Source organism: Oryzias latipes, chromosome 1 (assembly GCF_053564925.1).
Source record: "Oryzias latipes strain Hd-rR chromosome 1, Olatipes_Hd-rR_3.1".
Taxonomy (NCBI): Eukaryota; Metazoa; Chordata; class Actinopteri; order Beloniformes; family Adrianichthyidae; genus Oryzias; species Oryzias latipes.
This window is the reverse complement of record NC_136237.1, coordinates 35854928-35873944: the sequence shown is the minus strand read 5'-3', so window position 1 is coordinate 35873944 and position 19017 is coordinate 35854928. Positions and strand designations below refer to the sequence as shown.

The 19017-nt window shown below is 38.9% G+C and overlaps 1 protein-coding gene across 3 annotated transcripts in view; it reads left to right on the top strand.

The window, feature by feature from the left end:
- The window catches only part of neurl1aa (neuralized E3 ubiquitin protein ligase 1Aa), a 79840-nt gene that overhangs the window by 38605 nt on the left and 22218 nt on the right, over window positions 1–19017 (top strand). For all 3 annotated transcript variants that reach the window (XM_078954290.1, XM_023954999.2, XM_023955001.2), the window contains 2 exons: window positions 7421–7671; window positions 8065–8386. In XM_078954290.1, the coding sequence (XP_078810416.1) occupies window positions 7421–7671; window positions 8065–8386 (573 nt within the window). The remainder of the gene's footprint in view (window positions 1–7420; window positions 7672–8064; window positions 8387–19017) is intronic.

Genomic DNA, 19017 nt, shown 5'->3' with positions numbered 1-19017 from the left:
GAAGATGTCAGGAAGCATTTTCGCCGCCGTCTCAGCTTTCACTGTGGGGTAAATTATTGAGAGGAAAGACGAAGCAGTGGGACGTTTATTTATGCTTAAAAACGATTTCAAATGACCAGACTACAGCTATTCTTTGAGCTATAAAACATTTAACGCCTGGTAATTTGAACATATATGTAGATGAGATCAAAATAAAGGAAACATCCCTGTGCAGAAAGAACGAAGGGCAGGAAAGATGGAGACTTTTGTCTTTGAGAGATTTAACTGTAGATGTTTTTGAAGCAGAGAAGAATGCCGATTAAATTCAAGATTTCCCAATATGATGATTTAAATCTTAGCTGTTGCATTGGGATGTTTTTCCGTACTCTGCCATGGCTGATGCTTCAACCCAGCCTTATCTTCTGATTGCCTTATTGCTAAAATACACAAATAAATGATTAAATTAGCTAAACACATTTCAAAAATCTTTTTTTATTCAATACTGACCTAAAAAAGTCAGAATAGATCAATTAAATTTGCAAGATAAAAGCAAATGTAATTATTTTAAAGGCTAAAAAAATTTAAATGATCAAGATAAAGTTTCTGAGGAGAAAACTTTACTGTAAATCATTTAGCAGAAGTTAAACTTGTGTAAAAAAACAAACTTCAACTTTAAAATGTGAATGTCTAATAAGCCCAGTAAACCTGAAAATGTTGGACGCCTGCTTATTAAGTTAGAATAATCTTTCTAGCTGAAGCTTTTTTTTTAATTTAAAGCTTTTTCATCCCTTTTTCATAACCAATAAACTCCCTTATGTTTTAAAAACCTTAATGGTGAACAAAACCAAAAGTCTCACATAAACGCTAAAATCTTGATTCAAGTGCCAAAAATGCAAAGACAGGAATTAAATAATGTGAAGATTTCTCATTAAGGCAAATAAAGTTCCTTTTTCTCCTGGGTTTGTCTAACAAAACATTTAACCTGGAAATGTGAAACCAGAACAAAGATTTTTTTTTAGACAAAAAGCTTTGGAAGAACATCTATTTGAAGCAAGTGAATATTGCTGCAGAGCCATTGGTTACACAATTCCAGATAAGGTTAACATCTTTAGTGTCATCCAGCAAAACCATCTTCCAGCATTGATGAAAAAACTGGAATTTTTCACAATTTACTTAAACTTTCCCACACAAATGTTACTCTTAAGTCTTGGCACAAGTGCAAAATAATCATTTCATCAGTTTTCCCTGCACCTCTGTTAGGATTTCCGTTAAAGACATTTACATACATAATTAAGTTCTGAGCTTCATCAGACAAACCAGATCTGCTGGTTTGCAGCGACAGGCGAACAGCACTTCACCTCAGGCCTGTCAGTCTGACCGAACCAATGAGGCTCATAAAACTATTACAGCAAATTCTATCTTTTATTAACTTTATTGTTCCAGTTATAGACATCTGGTCCCCATCCACTGCTCTCAGTTAGGACTCCACATTGTAAACACTTCTTGTTTACATCAACCCCACAGCGGCCTCTTGTAAACCAACGTTTGTTGCCGCCGCTCTTATCAGGCAGTTTAACGGCTCGTAGAAGCCACTCTGCCTGAAGGTCAAGGATGTCTTTTTAGGAACAAGCTGTGTAAAAGGCTTGCATAAGTTTGTGCTCCAACACGGAGTCTTTATCTGTCTAATAACAACAGCCACATGGCTAGTGAGCAGCTAATACCTGTCCAAACTCGTGTGAGCATCAGTGGAGCAAGAAGCTAATCTCTCCGCCTGTGTGTTCACCTCTGTTTCTTTTTATCTCCTTACTCGCCAGACTGAGTGCTTTACCTTGCAAATAGGATTTTATGGATGGGAGAAAACTGTTTAAACATTTGCTCAGCGTTTGACAGTTAAATGTCTTCCTGGTATCTTATTAGAGCTCTCAACCGTCCACCAAAAAAAGGTTGTCAGAGAAAGTGGATGATCTTTTTTAAGGCGGTTTTATTTTTCCAAGAACCTTTTTTTCATTTACCTGTTCATTTTAGTTGGGATTTTTTTGTTTTTAATCAAAATGTTAGTTTTTAAACATTTTGCCTTACGGTGTCTCTAGTATTTATGATGAATCCATTAACCCTTGTGCTATCTTAGATGAGCCCACCCTTACATTGACGTGTTATTCCTACCATGACAAAGGTGGGTAAAGGTGGAAAGATTTCATGTAATCCATGGACACCAGTGAAGATCACAAATCATTAAAGAAAAAAGGTTCAGAGCACTGTCTAGTGGGTCTAGATGACCCAACTCCCTATGTTAAAGTGCCTAGGATAGCACAAGGGTAACAGACCTACTCCGACTAAAATCGCGTTTTTGGTGTTTTTAGCACATTCTTGTGGCATTTCTCTGATGGTGGAGAACATGTATTGTGAAAATTAAGCTTAAAATTGCATTTCTGAGCACTTCTTTATTCAAATGTTTGTGAATAAGGAGCAGTTAAAAAATGCTTTGAAATGTATGGTATTTATCTGAATTTGATTTAGGTTAAAAATGCATAATCATTATGAAAGTCAACTTAGAACACTTTAAAAATAGACCACAAGATGATTGGAGCGGGACTTTTCCCAGAAAAAGTGTCTAAAATAGGCTTCTGGTCAGGTCTCCATTACCTTTGGTTGGATATTTCTCTAAATAAGGGGACAGTTTTGACTAAACGTCTTTTGCCTTATACTATTTTGGAGCAGTCCTTTGAATTTATTTGGATTCAAATGCGTTCATATTTGTTCTTTCTGTTGTACTTTCAAACAAAGCAGGACTTTAACAGTTAGGTTGCTAATAAATAACTTCAGAGTCTGAGGCGGCTTTCACACCAGAATAGATGATCGCCCACACGTCCTCAGAGCTCCACAAGTATTGACAAGACTTTTTCTTCGACTGTTTTTTTTTCTGGAAGTGCTTGGTACTCATGTCAGTCACTCTCTGTGGTTCACTCCTGTTCCTTTTTTTTCTAAATGTTGCTCAAACTCCAGGAAAAAATCTAGGTTTTGATCGGTTTGAATTATTGATTTAGGGGTTTATTTCAAGGATTTAAATAATGTAATACTACAATAAAAATAAATTACAAAACACGAAACCCATTTAAGATTTATAGTAATACAGTGATTAGAAAATAAAGAAAAATAATGAAGATGATAAAAGATGAATGCATCTTCTTAAGAGTATAATTACTCATAATCTTAAATAGATGTTTTTTTGCAGTAATGCATGAGTTGTTGCTTGAAAGGGAATGAGAAGAAACACATTTGCATAATCCCACCCCTGTTGTATTATTTCCTCATATATATTTTCTTTGACATAGTTTCCATATTCCGGTTTTACCAGATCAAGTTCTGGATAAAATTTACATCTGGTTTGCTTGTACATTCATATGTTGTGCCCAACAAAAGCAGCCTTTCACAAGCATGGAAGACCAGAAAGCTATTTTTGTCCCAACGACTGGTCTGGTTCTCCTACAAAGCCATTTCCCACAATTCATCAAAAGTAAAAAGAGGAAAAGTTCAGACTGGATTGATGCAAACATGTTGACTACCTTGAGACAAAATTTGTCATGTCAATGTGTCAACACACTGCACCTATGAAAAAATTAAAGAAATGTTTACATTTGAAATGAGTTGATTGTCCTGTGAGATCCAACCCTGAGATTGAGTCATGATCTTGTTACATTATCAACTAAATGTTTATATTTTAGAACGTATTACCCAGACATTAAAGAAAGGGTTTCTGCATTTTGTTAAATTCTTTTAATAACGTCTCCAGACAATTTCAGTGTCTAACAAGAACCACATCCAAATCCCAACCTGCTCCTCTGACATGTTGCTTTGTAAAGCCCAGATTATTGCTTATCCGTGGAGACTTTACCTGAAACAAAAACACACGCACACACACACACACACACACACACGATGGCTCATCCTGAACCTGTAAGCCCTTTAGAAAAGTGAAATACCAAGCCAATGTCAAACAACTTTGTAGAGTTAAAACTCCAAACACGATCGAATAGCAAGCAGAGCTCGACTTCAGCTTTTTATTATTCTGAAGCATGTTTTAGCTTTGTACTTTGTCAAGAGCTGCAATCTCTCTCCTCTCTGTGTGATGCCTTTAACAGGGTCATCTCTAAAGTCCATCTCAGATGCTAAGCAGATACAATTGAAACCTAAGACATTTTTTGTCTGTAGTTACTGACAGCAAATCAAGCTGCCGATTTCCCTGCAGGTACCAGGAATTCTTTGATCCTCATCACTCATCGAGCTGATGGCCACTGAAGGGTTAGACACGCTGGCAGGCAGCCGCATGATAGATCTGTTTGTTTAGGCTTGTAATGAATGAGTCTGTTTTGGGGGAATGAAGAGCTGTTTGGTGAACATTGGAAGATTTCAAACATGTCTGCATGTCTACTTAATTGAAGATGAGGTAAAGTGTAATAAATGTTTAAAACAAAAATGTTTATGTCCTTTAATAATCTTTAACAACACGTATTCAGCCTATTAAATATGTTACAACGATTTTTGTAAAATTTCACTTTAGGATTTGCTTAAGTGTGTTTTCTGCAGGGTTTTACCATAGATTACATTCAGACAATTCAGTTTACCAATAAGCATTAACCTTTTCACTTTAGTTGAGGTTATTTGAATTATTTTGACCGTCTACGTTTTTTTAAATATAGTTAACTTGCAGTATTTGAGTTTGATTTGCTAACTAAACCTTAAAAATATAAAATACTCTTTTTTTTTTTAGCAACTTTGATGTCTTTTAAGCTAATTTAGCTTTATCTAATTAGGCAAATAGCTGTAACTTTAGCTTTGTTTTTTTTAGCTCTGTTTAATAATTAAAAATGTAGCATTTGATTTAATTATTTTAACTCTGCGTAGCAAAATTAGACATTGTTTTATCTGTTTCTTCAGCTAATTTAGCATTTAGATTTCCATTCTGATATTGTCAGACAGGTAAAATCGTTTTTATACATGTCACACTTTCAATTTACCAGATGCTGCCAAACACATAACTACCAGGAGCAATGTGGGGTACAGTGTCTCGCTCGGGGATATTTGAAAACATGAGCTGGCAGAGCGGGAACCAAACCTGTGATATTCTAATCTGAGATCTATCGCTCCACCTCTGCACCACAACCGTCCAGATTATTTAGCATTTTGCATAATTGCCAAGATTTTTCGGCTAATTTACCTTTTTTAGTATTTGCCTTTATTCTTCATGTCCAGCATAAGATGTCATGCTTTTAACATTCACAAATGTTTGTTTTGTTGTTGTTGTTGCTTGTTTAAATATTGTATTAGAAAAGCATTAGCCTAATAAAATGCAGTGTTTTTTTGTGCTCTGTAACATGATCTTCTCCTCAATTTGCTTCAGTGGAGTCCTGCCTAATGAAACACTGTCTGCGCTGCAGATGAGTAGTTTCAGGGGCTATAAATATATATTTTTTGTGCAAGTAAACAAAAGACATCTGTTGTGTCCTCACTTCTGGCTGCAGAGTGAGCTGATTAAGACCCTCTGATCTGAGGGGTTGCTAAGGAACATGAATTCACACATAGCCTGTTTGCCTCCAGAGCAGCTGCGCTCTTCAGAGCCCACTAATGCATTCAGCTCCGTGTGCCTCGGACCACGTGTGCTGCATTCAGTCAGTCTGTCTAAGACAAAGGGCTCAAATGGTGTTCTGTACTGTCGGTCGGGGTGAGATTGAGCCAAAGTCCTGCTTATGGGTGTAAAACTCAAGGGTCAAAACTGGATAAGCACAGTGGGACATAAAGTAAGAGAACCAAAACAAAACCAGTTTACATTGTAGAACGGTAAAGTTACCTTATCAGCACCCTGCAGGATATCTGTTGTGTTCATGTTCATCCGTTAAAACAAACTGTGATTACAAGTGTGGAATAAATGGAGTTCGTTGCAGCAGGTTTGTGCTGGGACAGCAAATGCCTTTTATCCAGTTAACGTAAGATTTGCTTGTGCTAAAATACTTTTTGTTATTATAAAGGCCTGTTCACACCGGGACGAATTTCGCCGGCGATTTTCGCCGACGTTTAACGCCTCGTGACTAAACAAAGGGCACCAACGAGAGTGTGCACACCGACGCGAAAAAACGCCACGCGTTAAAGCGTCAAAAAAAAAAACGCCTCGGGTTCGTTTTTTTTTTTCGACGCGTCGCGTCGAAATCTACTCGACCAATGAGACTGGCGCTTTTGCTCACGTGTCTGGAGCTTCTGAAGTTACAGTAAAACACAACTTGGGGGCGCTCAAACACAAAACTGCCTTGCTGAGCACACATACCAGCGAAGAAGATAGACGCCAAGTAGCGTCTACACAGCCGCGAAGCAATAATGACGGACATTCTAAAATATCCCCGAACCAAGCACCAGTTGGAGCTACTGGTGCTTGAAATATTCATGTTTTCTTTGTTTGATTCTGACAAGCGTGTAAATACTTGCTCTCTTCTTCTGAGTGAAAAGCGACTTTAAGAAGCGTAAAGTTGCGCAGCGCCACCTTGTGTACAGGAGTATTTCTGTTTACATTAAGCGCCATCTAATGTCAGGGAATGAAATTGCATGTTCACTCCGCTCATCGTCAGCGAAAATCGCCTGGGTGTGAACACAAAAAACGTGGCGAAAAACGCTGGCGAATAACGCCTGGCGAATATTCGTCCCGGTGTGTACGGGCCTTAAGTCAAGTTTCTTGGTGAGTGTTGGTCAGGTTGGACTGTTTTATCTTATTAGAACCTGCGACGGGGACAAGAGGGAAAAGAATTATGAAAAATGTAGAAGATTTTAATCCGTTGAGACTGAATCCTCCAGGATCAAAGGATCAAAGGGCTATACATTGTCACCTTTGTTCTATCCTAGGCACTTTAGCATTGGGAGTTGGGTCATCTAGACCCACTAGACAGTGCTCTGAACCTTTTTTCTTCAATGGTCTGTGATCTTCACTGGTGTCCATGGATTACATGAAATCTTTCCACCTTTATCCACCTTTGTCATGGTAGGGAGAACACGTCAATGCAAGGGTGGGGTCATCTAAGATAGCACAAGGGTTAAAGAGTTGATGGTAGGATGATTTTCTGTTTGGGAAATTTAGTATGACCTGAGGGTTGATGTCATCATCAGTGTAGACCTTGTTGGCATATGTGGAATTCATAAACTCGGGTAAAAAGATCTTGAAACCTTGGTTTTTGTGTGTGTTGTCTATCTGAAGGACTTCCTGTCAAAAGTTAATGTTAATGTAATTCATCTTCTCATCTTCTCACAAATTCCTCCTGAGGCCTGTAGAGTCTGAGATGGAGCTCTAAGGCATTTTGCAGTTTTGTTAGGCGTTGCATTCACTAAAAGGGCTAAAAATCACAAACCTGACCGTCTGTTGCTAATATTTCCAGTTTGTTTTCTATCTTCATTGTCCTTGTAGACTCTCTTGGTGGCCCGTTCCCATCTACATCCCACCGATGTCACCACAAACCCAAGAGATGCCTTCCCATCCAGTGCAGCGGTGTGGGCAGTGCCCTTCCCTGCAGCCCGCTCCTTTTCCACCCGAATGCAAAGGGAACCCAGATTGTGATGGACATCGCCCAGAAGACGGTCAAGAGGCAGGCTAGCTTCTGCAACGCTATCACCTTCAGTAACAGACCCATAGCACTCTACGAGCAAGTACGCCTCAAGGTATCTGTCAACTGACATTCATGATGTCTACGTTATACACGTGTGAACGATGGCAAATGCCTGTAGGAGGTATGCTGCAAGTTCCAGGCTTTCTCAAAGGACTACAAACTAATTCACATTTGTTTGATCCAAAACCACAAGGATGTCTGACCCAAGGTGCTCGAAATTATATTATTAAATGTTATCCACTTGAACTACAAAGAACATTACAAAAAAATGTTACTTCCACATTGCCACATGTGGAAGCTGGTCTGCACTAAACACAAAAATGTTATTTGCTCTTGACTCATCTCTTTTGTGGAGTCCATTATTAGAATTTAGTGTGACTTTTTAGACATTTCATTTTGTTCTTCAGCTCCAATATTCTCACAACATCCCTATTTCTCCTCTCAGATCACTAAAAAACAATGCTGCTGGAGTGGAGCTCTCCGTCTGGGCTTCACCGCCAAAGACCCATCTAGAATAAATCCAGACAACTTGCCCAAATATGCGTGTCCAGATCTGGTGTCCCAGAGCGGCTTCTGGGCCAAGGCGTTGCCCGAAGAGTTTGCCAACGAGGGCAACGTCATTGCCTTTTGGGTCGACAAGAAAGGCAGGGTCTTCTACAGAATTAATGAGTCCAGCCCCATGTTGTTCTTCAGCGGAGTCCGCACAGCTGAGCCACTCTGGGCCCTCATTGATGTTTACGGTCTGACCCGCGGGGTGCAGCTGTTGGGTAAGGAAACCATGAAACTGACCCCCTAATGTTTAAATAAAATAATAATAATAATTCAAGGAGTGGCATGATTTGGTGTTTGCTACTATCGGGTTTCAGCCAAATTTAAGAACGAAATACGGAGTCTTGGGTTTACCATGAGCAGAAAAGCCTAGACTGCCATCTAGTGTTTGGTGGTGTGATTGTACAGATCAAAAGCAAGAGCTCGCAGGTCAACGTTATTTACACATTGAGATTACTATAACATTCCCATATTGTCATCTAGGGTATGATATTGGTATTACATTTGACAGGGTTTCAATCAACAACCTTTAAGGTAGCATGGTAGTTTAACATCACCCCACTATTAACAGACTATGTTATAACAGCAGAAAAAAATATCATAAATAGCATGCTACCGTTCACATTTTCTATATTTTCATATGTTTACTGTAGACCAATTCAAATCCTGTCTTTGTGAGTCCTAATCACATCAATATAGGGAATTGACAGTTTCCCAGCTCTACTATACAGTATAGTAAAAAACACAGAGGGTCTTTTTTGATGTTGCAAAGAGTGACAAAAAGAAAACTGTAGCAGGCGTGCTAGTTCTTTATCTGTTCTGCTTCCACTAAAAAAAAAAAACTTAATCCGTGTAATTTGTGATGATATAAATTACTGCTATGAAAGCCACTGAAATATCAATGCAAATGGTGGTGTTTCTGTCTGTAGGCTTGTTTTTGGTTTGATACAAATCCAAGTTTCTTGTTATGCACATTACCATCTATGAACTTTTATTTCTCTTTCACCTCATCTGAGTATGTTTTTATTTGCTTTAACTTTCCGCTGTGTTGCAGTTGATGGGTCTAGTTGTCTGCAGAATCTCTTTGCAGCAGTTCCTCTCCTGTCTGTATGCGGTAAAGCTTTCCACGAAGCCCCAGAATAACAATGGGCTCCTTCTGACCTATGTTTGGTCCTCATGTTTACTCCAAAGCTGCAGGAGTTTTTTGGAGAGGCCACGCATACCATCCAGACACGGCAGCCTTTCATGCTGCAAGATGCATGTAGTGCTGTCATCCCCTTTGGTGGCGTAAAAAATAGAGCAGGGGATCAAATGTTCCACAGATAGGACATTTGATCAGAACTGCTTTTTGCACTGATGTGCTCTGGCGTTTCCAGCTGGAAACTGTGATCTGAAGCATAGGGGCGCTTTTACTTTTCTCTTTTCCTGCCTAAAGAAAGATTGTTTAGTACAAAAAAGGAGCTCCGACCTCAGTTTAACCCCTTAAATCACCACTTGAAGCAAAAGCCAAAAGCTTGCCTTCTCCTTTGAATAATAATTCCTACTGTATTTTTCCACACAGGCCATATGCTGAGATACCTAAAAAGCAAGGCTCCTTCCCCCCTTGGGGCCTATGTACTGACATCTGCCCCTCCCCCCTGATATACTGAGGCTCAGTGCTGAAAGGGGGGGGGGTCTTCTTGCAGTTGAGCATAGATCTACATCATCTAGAACTGACAGAACCCTTTGTGACAACAAGGGAAAGTGACGTTGCTGAATTGGCAGATTGAGTCACTTTTAGGTCCGTTACGCTCCGCAAACCTTTCCCTTTCTTGGGATAAGCCTTCCGGCCGCGACTTCTGAAGCCTCTTTGAGACAATCCTTTCATTCATGTCCTCAAATTATACATAACGCAGCAATAGATTAATCCTTTTTATTAATTTCAATGGACATTACTATAAAATGTGTCTGAATATAATTATTTTTCAATCTTCCTGTGTTCTCTGCAAGTATGAAGATTGTATTTCTTCTGCAGGATCATGTATGTTACACTATTTAACCCAGCGCTGAGGTCATTCATTGTCCCCCTTTAGAAATGGGATAATCCTTGTTATTTGACGTCAGGAAAATGATTCTATAGTTTATTAAATGCCAAACTCATGGATGTTTTCTATGTGACGTAAAATAGCGGTTGGCTGTAATCAAGGTTTCATTTATCGGGAACAATGCAGCCCTTAAGCTCTGAGCTTTAAAGGGCTTTTTCTTTAGACACAACAAATCTGAAGAGTACTTGAGCTTTTCATTGTGCGAGTTGTTAAAAGGTTGATGTTATGAATACTTACGGAAATACCATCTACGATATTTCCTGTCGTTTTCTTCATATTTCATCCTTAAATCTCCTTGAAAAGATTTGGTCTTAAAAGAAAAAAATTAAATACTGTTTTTCCCCCAATTTTTTAAACAGAGGTTTTAAAGAAACGGACAATTTTGTCCATAAAAAAATGAATTCAAGTCCCACTCCAATCATCTTTTGATCAGCATTGCCAGTGGTCTTTTAGTTGCCTGTTTTGTTTTGTAGGACACACTTTTTGCAGCGGTAGTTCATCAGAAATTTCTGAACTGTGGGCGGGAGCAACCCAGCCCTCCTCCCCTCCCTGTTGCTGATGCTGTGTTCACACCGAATGCGATTCGCGTCGGCCGCCTCACTTTCGACGCATTGTGAAATCGCTGCAATTCGCGTGTGGAAGGAGCTACCACCAGATGTTTTTTTTCTGCCTGATTGTTACATGGAGCGGTGTCTGTGCTTATCTCATTTACAATTCAAGGAAGACGCAGAGGTTGATGAGAGATCAGGTTTATTTATTACAAAAACATCAGTAAATATTTCTCCATGTCTGGGTTCATGAGATCAGTCAGACTTTCTGGACTGTGAGGTTCACTCCTGCTGCAGCAGCTGTGTCTGAATGACAGTCCTGCTGTGTTTCCGTGTCTCTGTGACCAGCCTTGAAGACTAGTAAAAGTATAAAATTAGAGGACCTTTTTTATTACTGTCTAAAAAAAAACGAAAAATATCATAAAGTTCAGGAGGCCGGAGCAGGCTGCCTGCCTATGCCACAGGCTAGCGTCTTTTCCAGGGTGTACCCTACCTTCGGCTACCCCGTGACAAGGGATACAGCAGGTTAAGAAAAAAGATGGATGGACATGGAAGTGCAGAGCTGTCAGATCGATTGGCCATGTTGGATTGGACTTCACCCACTGATCGAGTAACTGAACGCGTCACGCGCCCAAAGCTGAGTTCATGATTGATTGACCAAAATTCAAATATCTGAATTTTGGACACTGCGCCCAACGTCCAAATCCCGCTGCACTGTGGGAATCGTGCTGCTGCCAGACCGCCACGCCACGCACGGTGCGTCCGTACTATTGACTTTACATTGAAACTGGCCGTCCCTGACGCTTTTTTGTTATACCGCTTTTTTTTCGCCTGCTCTTGATTCACTTTGATTTGATTGAGAAATACTCAGAAAAGGAATTTTAGTCTGAATTTTCTTCATATAAGTCCTCCATCAACATAAAAATCCCATTTTTAAATTTCTTTCTGCAAAAATACATAGGTATAGACTTAGGTGTAAATACAACAGGTAATTAAAATAAAAATAAAAAAACACTAGAGTAGACATAGCAGGCATAAATATTGTAAAGTTTTTCAATAAACCAAATCAACAAATGTTATAATTTCAGGAAAAACAAGTGTGGATGCGTCAAAAAAAAAACTAACAAAAAAACGACAAACACTGTTGGAGACATTAGCAACGGTGTTGAAATGCTGTTTATAAAAAGAAGTATATGTTTTGACATAAAAGAGAGAAATAGCTTTTGGGGGCGATCACAGTGAAAGTTTGAGGTTTTAAAAACATTAGCATAGTTTAAAATGAAAGAACCACTGTTGTGGACTTTGTAAGCATCAGATGTTGCACATTTAAAACAACAACACATTTTTTAAGTTATTGTTACTTTTAAGATATTTTAGAGTTTTTGTTTTCATTTGACCCCCTTTATTACTCAAGTGGCACTTTTAGAAATGTTGGCACTCATCCTGCCTTTTCTGTCTGGTTTGAAACCTAAAATGTGCAAGATATTGAAATATTTTTTCATCAGAAATTACTTTTTTACATGAAATATTTACTTTTTAACATGTTCTTATTCTGATTACTCAAAATATGTGAAATCTCAGTGCAGTAATTTTGTGGAAGCATTAAAACCTGCAGACATTTTTCTGGTCTTTGATGCTAAACGGTTGAATTAAACAAGCCGTATCATGAGAAAATCTTTGCTACAGGGAGACACTGGTAAATCACTTCTTTACACTTTCCCATATTTTCACCAGCGAGTGGGGCAGAGCTGTCAAAGACAAGGAGAGAGTATTTTCCTCTGGATAGGATCTGCATAACGACACGCAGGTCTTTGAAATCAGTGATTTATTCTTTCTGCTGCAGGGAAAAGGTGTCAAGTATGGAAAAGCGCTAGTCATTATAGAGACTTTTTCCGGGCACGACCCAGGCCAACACCATATTTTTAGGGTCGGTTGCAGTAATCTCAGAGTGACTTTAAATCTAAAAAAACAAAAAAAGTTGTAGAAGGAGGTCAGCTGTCCTCTATAGCCAAACTCAGACAGCCAGACTGTACTTGACATTGGAAAGGAGGTGAAGTAAGTGAGCAATTACAGCTGTTGTGAAGCCAACAGGACTGGATGAGTACACCTCAGAGGAGCTTTAATCAAGAAGGGGCCCCCGCTCGGGGCTCTCCTTAAGGAACAGGGAATGGAGTCTGATTGCAAAGCCTCCAAACCATTCACACCTCTCCACTAGGCTGATTCAGAGAGACCACAAAGAACCACAGGCACTTCATGTAGCTCTTCCACAAGCAGTGTCCAGAAAAGAAGTCCATCAGAGCAGCTGTAGTTCTTCACTGAGATCCGTCAAAGAAAGTTTTAAGAGGTTGTCCTCAGGTGATGGATTGAACTACACAGCAGCTCCTGATGGGATGATGGAGTCTCACTGAACATTGAGGAGGCTACGATTTCTTACTATTCCTAATGATTGACAGGGCAGAAATGAAGAAGAGCAATATGAGAAGGAGGGCTGCAGGAAAACTGCTGCTTGAAACGTAGGTTACCCTAAAACAGTGTTTTTTTTAATAAGGCATGTGTGACCTGATTTAGTAGTTTTTGCAGCTTGATTTGGGCTCATCAGGACTTGAGGTACAAGAAGATATTTCATTTTGATGGGACTTGAAAAAACACTTACTTTTATGAATGTGTAAAATGAAAATGAAAAGATTTGTGACGAGGGAGCTGAACTTCTGACTGTCAAAGGGCCTTTGTGAAAAGGGCTAATGGTTGTGTTTTTGCTTAAAAGCTGGGTAACATTAACCCTGTTTGAACCTATAGATTTCAAGTTTTCATTGTCATGCTTCAATTGTTTCTTAAATTTATGGGAAACTTTGTGACCAAAATAAACTAAACTAAATTGATTTGGTAACTCGTAAGTTAGCCAAGACAAGATAAACAGAACTCAAAAAAGCAGAAAAATACCAAACAATGCTAAACATTCTAAGCTAAAAAAAAAAAAGAAACAGACAGGAAAAATATTATCAATATTATATGCTGGGAAGCCAAATAAATTCAGAAAACAAGTTTTAGCAGCCACATAGTCCAACACAATGCTAAAAAAGCAGGTTTGAGAAAATGCAAGAGACTTAAAAAGAAGTTTTTCAAAGGCAAAAAAAACCAATAATATGCAAAGGTGGGTAAAAAAAACTACAAATACATGAAAGTCAGCTTTGACTAAATGTTTAAATGATCTTCACAAAATTCAGAAAATTGATTCCTTTCTAAATAATGTCAAATTAATTCTTTCTGAAAGAAACTCACAGTTAATTAGCATAAAACATGTGCAGGGAAGTTATTTAAGCCTTTTAAATTGTAATACTAATTAAGAATTTAAAGTGGATTTGCAAAATTGTAAAAGAAAAGCTTAATATTTATTAAATGCACCAAAAAATAGATGCATAAAATAAAAATATAAAAATAAACTGAATATTTGTCAGTTGATGGCAGATAAAGGTGGACTATAGATCAAATTAAACTTGATATTGATAGTTTTTTTTTGTCTGAAAAAGTATTTTGTTGTGAAATGAAATTAAAGTTAAAAATGTAAAACTTTTCTAGCCGTGTTAGACAAAGTACTTCCAAAAAATGTATAAATTAGCTTGTGAAAAGGTATTATCAAACAATAAAAAGAATAAAACAAAACCAGAAGTATTTACAATAAAATTCTTACTTAGACTATTTTTTTTCAAATTGGAGCAGTTTTATTACAACAAAAGTAGCATCTGTATAGCATGTAATAAATGTGAGATGCTGAAGATAATACCCACAGTTTCTTTTCTAACTTTGAAAGTTTATAAATTAAGAAAAGAAAGTGTTTTAGCAGCGAATTGACTTGGATTTCTGTCAGGACTGTAACAGTTCCAAAGTGGATTAGTCAAATGTGACCTAATTTAATTTTTCTATTTAGCTGACTAAACTAAACAGTTATCTTAGTGCCGGACTGGAACTGAATGAACTGATTAACTCAACAAACAACAAAAGTAGCCAGAAATACACACACAGCAAGGTTAGCTCTGCATGTTGTGTCATAATGAAAGCTAAGAAGCGCTTGGAAGCCTGAAGTATTGTGAGGTACAGTGCTGTTCATGATCAGTAAATCTAACAAAAATGTATTATTCCTATTTTACAGCTATTTCTTATTATTCCTAATAAAAAATCTCAGTCTTTCAAAACTTGGTTCCTAAAACTGAAGATCCAGTCGTTTGAACTCACATCTGTCAGTTGTGTTGATATCCAGCACAGAATAAGAGACGAGTTTGGGATAAAACAGTCTTCTTGCAGGGAAATGATGAATTAGTGTTGAGATTACCTAACTGGCAATGGTGTTTGACTTGGCTGAAGAGAGTCTTCCAGTTAATAGCAGCACTTGCAGATCCTGATGCTTCACACGGGCCCCTCCAATCAAAATACACAAAATACAAAGGGTGGTGTAGAAATGACTTCTCTGGACTCAGTTAAACAGAGTTGTACAGACCTTAAGACATCAGACAAAGCAATCGTAAGACCTTTGTGTTTCTTGGCCTAATTTAGCTTCATATAATTTATGAAGATTGCTGGTGAATGAACTCATAAGGCCACTGAGAGCAAACCCAATTGTATGATTTGGCTTTGAAACTAGTTTCAAATTACTTTACCTTGGCTCTCTATTCCAGTACAGTCAATCCAAACTTTGGCAAGAAAATATCCTTTAATGTGGGTAAAGTGGAGCTACATTGGGAGGATTTATGTGGCATTTCTTGGTTGTTGTTTTTTCAGCTTCCAAAGAAGCATTTATGCTCAGTGAAGATCTTCCAAAACACCCAACTGGCCCTGCAATCCCTGGCGCAGGGGCCATGCCACATTTCTGAATCACGCAATCCTGTAAATTTGAAATGCTAAATCAAAATGAGCTCACATCTGGAAGAGAATCGGTAGAACTTGATATCAAAAAGCATCAAGGTCTTAAAATCTCCTTCAAGCACCATTGCCTGCTTTTCTGGGGATCTCAGAGGAGTTCCAAGTCTAACAGAGAGACAGAATGTTTTTCAGATAACCATGTGTAAATTACAAGTAAGCAAGAATTAATGGCAAATCCATTCACATTTTAGTTTCCCAAAGTTTAGCCCACTGTTGTTTTTCCACATCAAAAGAATCCAAAGGGAACATTCTTAGAACATCCTACCACTCTTTCTGGTCACATGTCTTTGCTAAATTCAAAATCTTTCCACAGATTGGACTGGAATGATGCACTGATCATTTCTTGGTGCATCACATGTGTGCTGTCCTCTGTGATACACTTAGTTGTTTTACGTTATAATAAAATAAATCTACAACGTCTCAATCAAAATGGTATTTTCCAATATTGATAACAAATTTAAAATGGTATAGGTCGATTTGGTTAAAAACTTGACTTAGAGTTTGGGTAAAGAAGATTGAAAAAAAAAAAAAGAGTTAAGACATGGAGAGAGCAGGAAGTATTGAAATGGTTTATTAAAGCACTTATTGATATACAATGATAACTTGTTGTGCTTGTACAATAATGTGTGTATACATGAGTCGTACTGTTGGAGTGGAGCGTGTACATGTGTTTGGAACAATCATTATGGGAAACCCCAGCATCACCATCTTGAACCCCATAATAGGCAGAGCAGACTTGGCAGAGGCCACCCACAGATACCCCCCCCCCTCCCTCCCTCATGAACCTTGGATCCAGGGTTACCAACCCATTAGCAACCAGTTGCCCACCCATCCTGACATAGAGGAAAGATCCAAAGGAGGTCCTGGCATCCTCCATCTGGACAGATAAAGCCACTTCATTTATCTACAACCAGGAGAAGAATCCTGCATGTAAAAAACCTGTCCCCACTTTGGGGCGGATGATGGCTCCCTCCACCCGGTCAGCCGAAGACCCCAGTGGCCCATCAATTTAGCCCAGCTAACCCATCAACAGTTCTTGTACAGAGGCTAGTGGGAACGAGACGGGGAAGGCCACCCTCCATCCTAGTGAGACGCCCATTGGAGGCTGAAGCCACAAAGCAAAATTTGGCTCCTGTACAGAAAGGCGATGGATCATCCTGAGTAGTTTTGGTGGTTAAGTACATATCCAAAATATCACACCTGAAAGAGTGGAGCCCAAATGTATGTTGTCACTGACTCTGGATTTTCTCCCAGCCTGAAGAGAAGCTTGAAGTTTCTAGTTTTTTGAGGTAGATTCAGCTTGAACCCTCCAACACAGACAGGAAAGGAAACAGGTTGTGTCGATGGAGGATGGAGTATTAATGAATTGTGCTTGTTTGAGGGGGTGTCTTTGAGCCTCACTTTCCCCTTTAGAAGCTTTGATTAGGAATTATCGCCGCTCAGATTCTGGCCATGGCGGTTGGCAAAAAAAGGGTCAGTTCTTGATTAATTGTGCCAAAAACCTAAGGGACGGGGCTTTTGTGACTTAAGCGGGCGCCATGCCCACCTCTTTGTCTCTGAAACGTGTTGCTCTGGAACCTGCTGCTCCTTCCACGGCCTCATCTTCAAAGCTGCCACTCAGACTGAGCTAAAGCAATCTCACATAAAGGCCCCCTCTCTATCCATCTTTTACCTCATTCCTCCCCATGTCCTCTTTTGAGTTTTCTCTTTTTCTAGCAAAGGTTTTGCAGACATCTTTGCCAGTTAATCCCATCTAAACCATTCCTTTCACATCTACAGACACTCTTTTCCTTTCATATCTCTATTTTCATTCACAACAGTTCACATTTGTAGAAAGTCCAGAGATGGATAAAGATAAATCCCGGGAGATAGATTGTGCATGAGAGAGTAAATCCTCATCCCATGCCCCTTCCTACCCCCTCTCCCCTGACACGATCAGCTGTTCAGGCGTGCAAAGCCACTAAGCCAGCCGCTCCCTCTGTCCACGTCCTCGTGCACGACATTAGCTGACCTGCTTTTCAGCTAATCAAAAACATTCAGAGCCAGAACCAACACACTGGCGCTTGTCTCATCGTGTTTCTGCCACAGATTGAACCAACAGGTTCCTATTTCTTCTACGAAAAGACAAGGTTTATCTCTTTTAAAGTATGTCCCTTCTGCTGGTGAACCTTGGAAATCGTTCAGCCTAAAAGATGCTTTGTTTGGCCCAAATTTTATTAAGAGTTAGTAAAATCAGGGTTTTTCTAATGCACCCACACCCAAACACACACTCTTAATATTGGCAACTGCATTTTCTATTTCTGTTTTAGTCCAGGACAGGCACACGTGCGCAAAGTGCTTGTTTAATGCAGCTTTTGATGTGCAACACTGACATTGGCAGTAGGAAAACCCATCTGCTCTTGGTGGATTTGAAAAGAACCAATCAAACTGAGAGACTGTGTCAGAAAGGACTGCAGGTGCATGGTAATTATTGAGCAGCAGCTGGCGGGTTTAGAAACCCAGTTTTATAAATGGTGACCACTCTGCAGCTTCTTTTTTCCCCTCAAACAACCCACTTTAGTTTCACAGAGAGAAATAAGGCACGTCATTTAAACAGCTTCTAAACCTGCACAGAGGCCTTTAGGAAAAATAATAAAGGATTAAAAAACCCATGACTGTATGTGGTTCACATTTATGGATCAGCTGAAACTTCTTTTCGTCTAAAAGGACAATACTTGATTGACCATCACTAAAGGCTTTGGACACATGTTTTAAAGGCCTTTTCTCCACAAACACACAGAAACTGCATTAAATTAAAAATAACCTTGATGGAAAATTTAGCTCAACCTGCAATCTGCGACTTGGCATTAGATTAGCTTTGGTACCTCTGGCTGATACATAAAGCAAATGTTGATGAATGTTATAGATAAAGTCTAAAAGGACTGTTAAGAATTGTTTTCTGCTCATGGATGGACTTTATAAAATTGTCAGAATATACACAATTGTCCTTTAAATGTCAGGTTCACCTTTCTGTTTAATTCAATTTTATTTTTTATTTTATTTTTTTCAGTTCAATAACAAACTGGTCGTTTATACTAGGACTGAAGCTATTGGAGCTGGTCTCAGAGGATTTGCTCAGCATGTTACTAAGTATTGGTTGAACTGTGAGTTTAAACTAAAGAATAAATGTGTGAAAAACATTAACTTGAAAGAGCAACAGTGCAAGGAGCTTCTAACACCAAACATCCTGTATAGTCTCTGTGTACATTTGACCTTCTATATTCTATATATTTTCTGGCGAACTGGCAATCAATTATGTGTGCC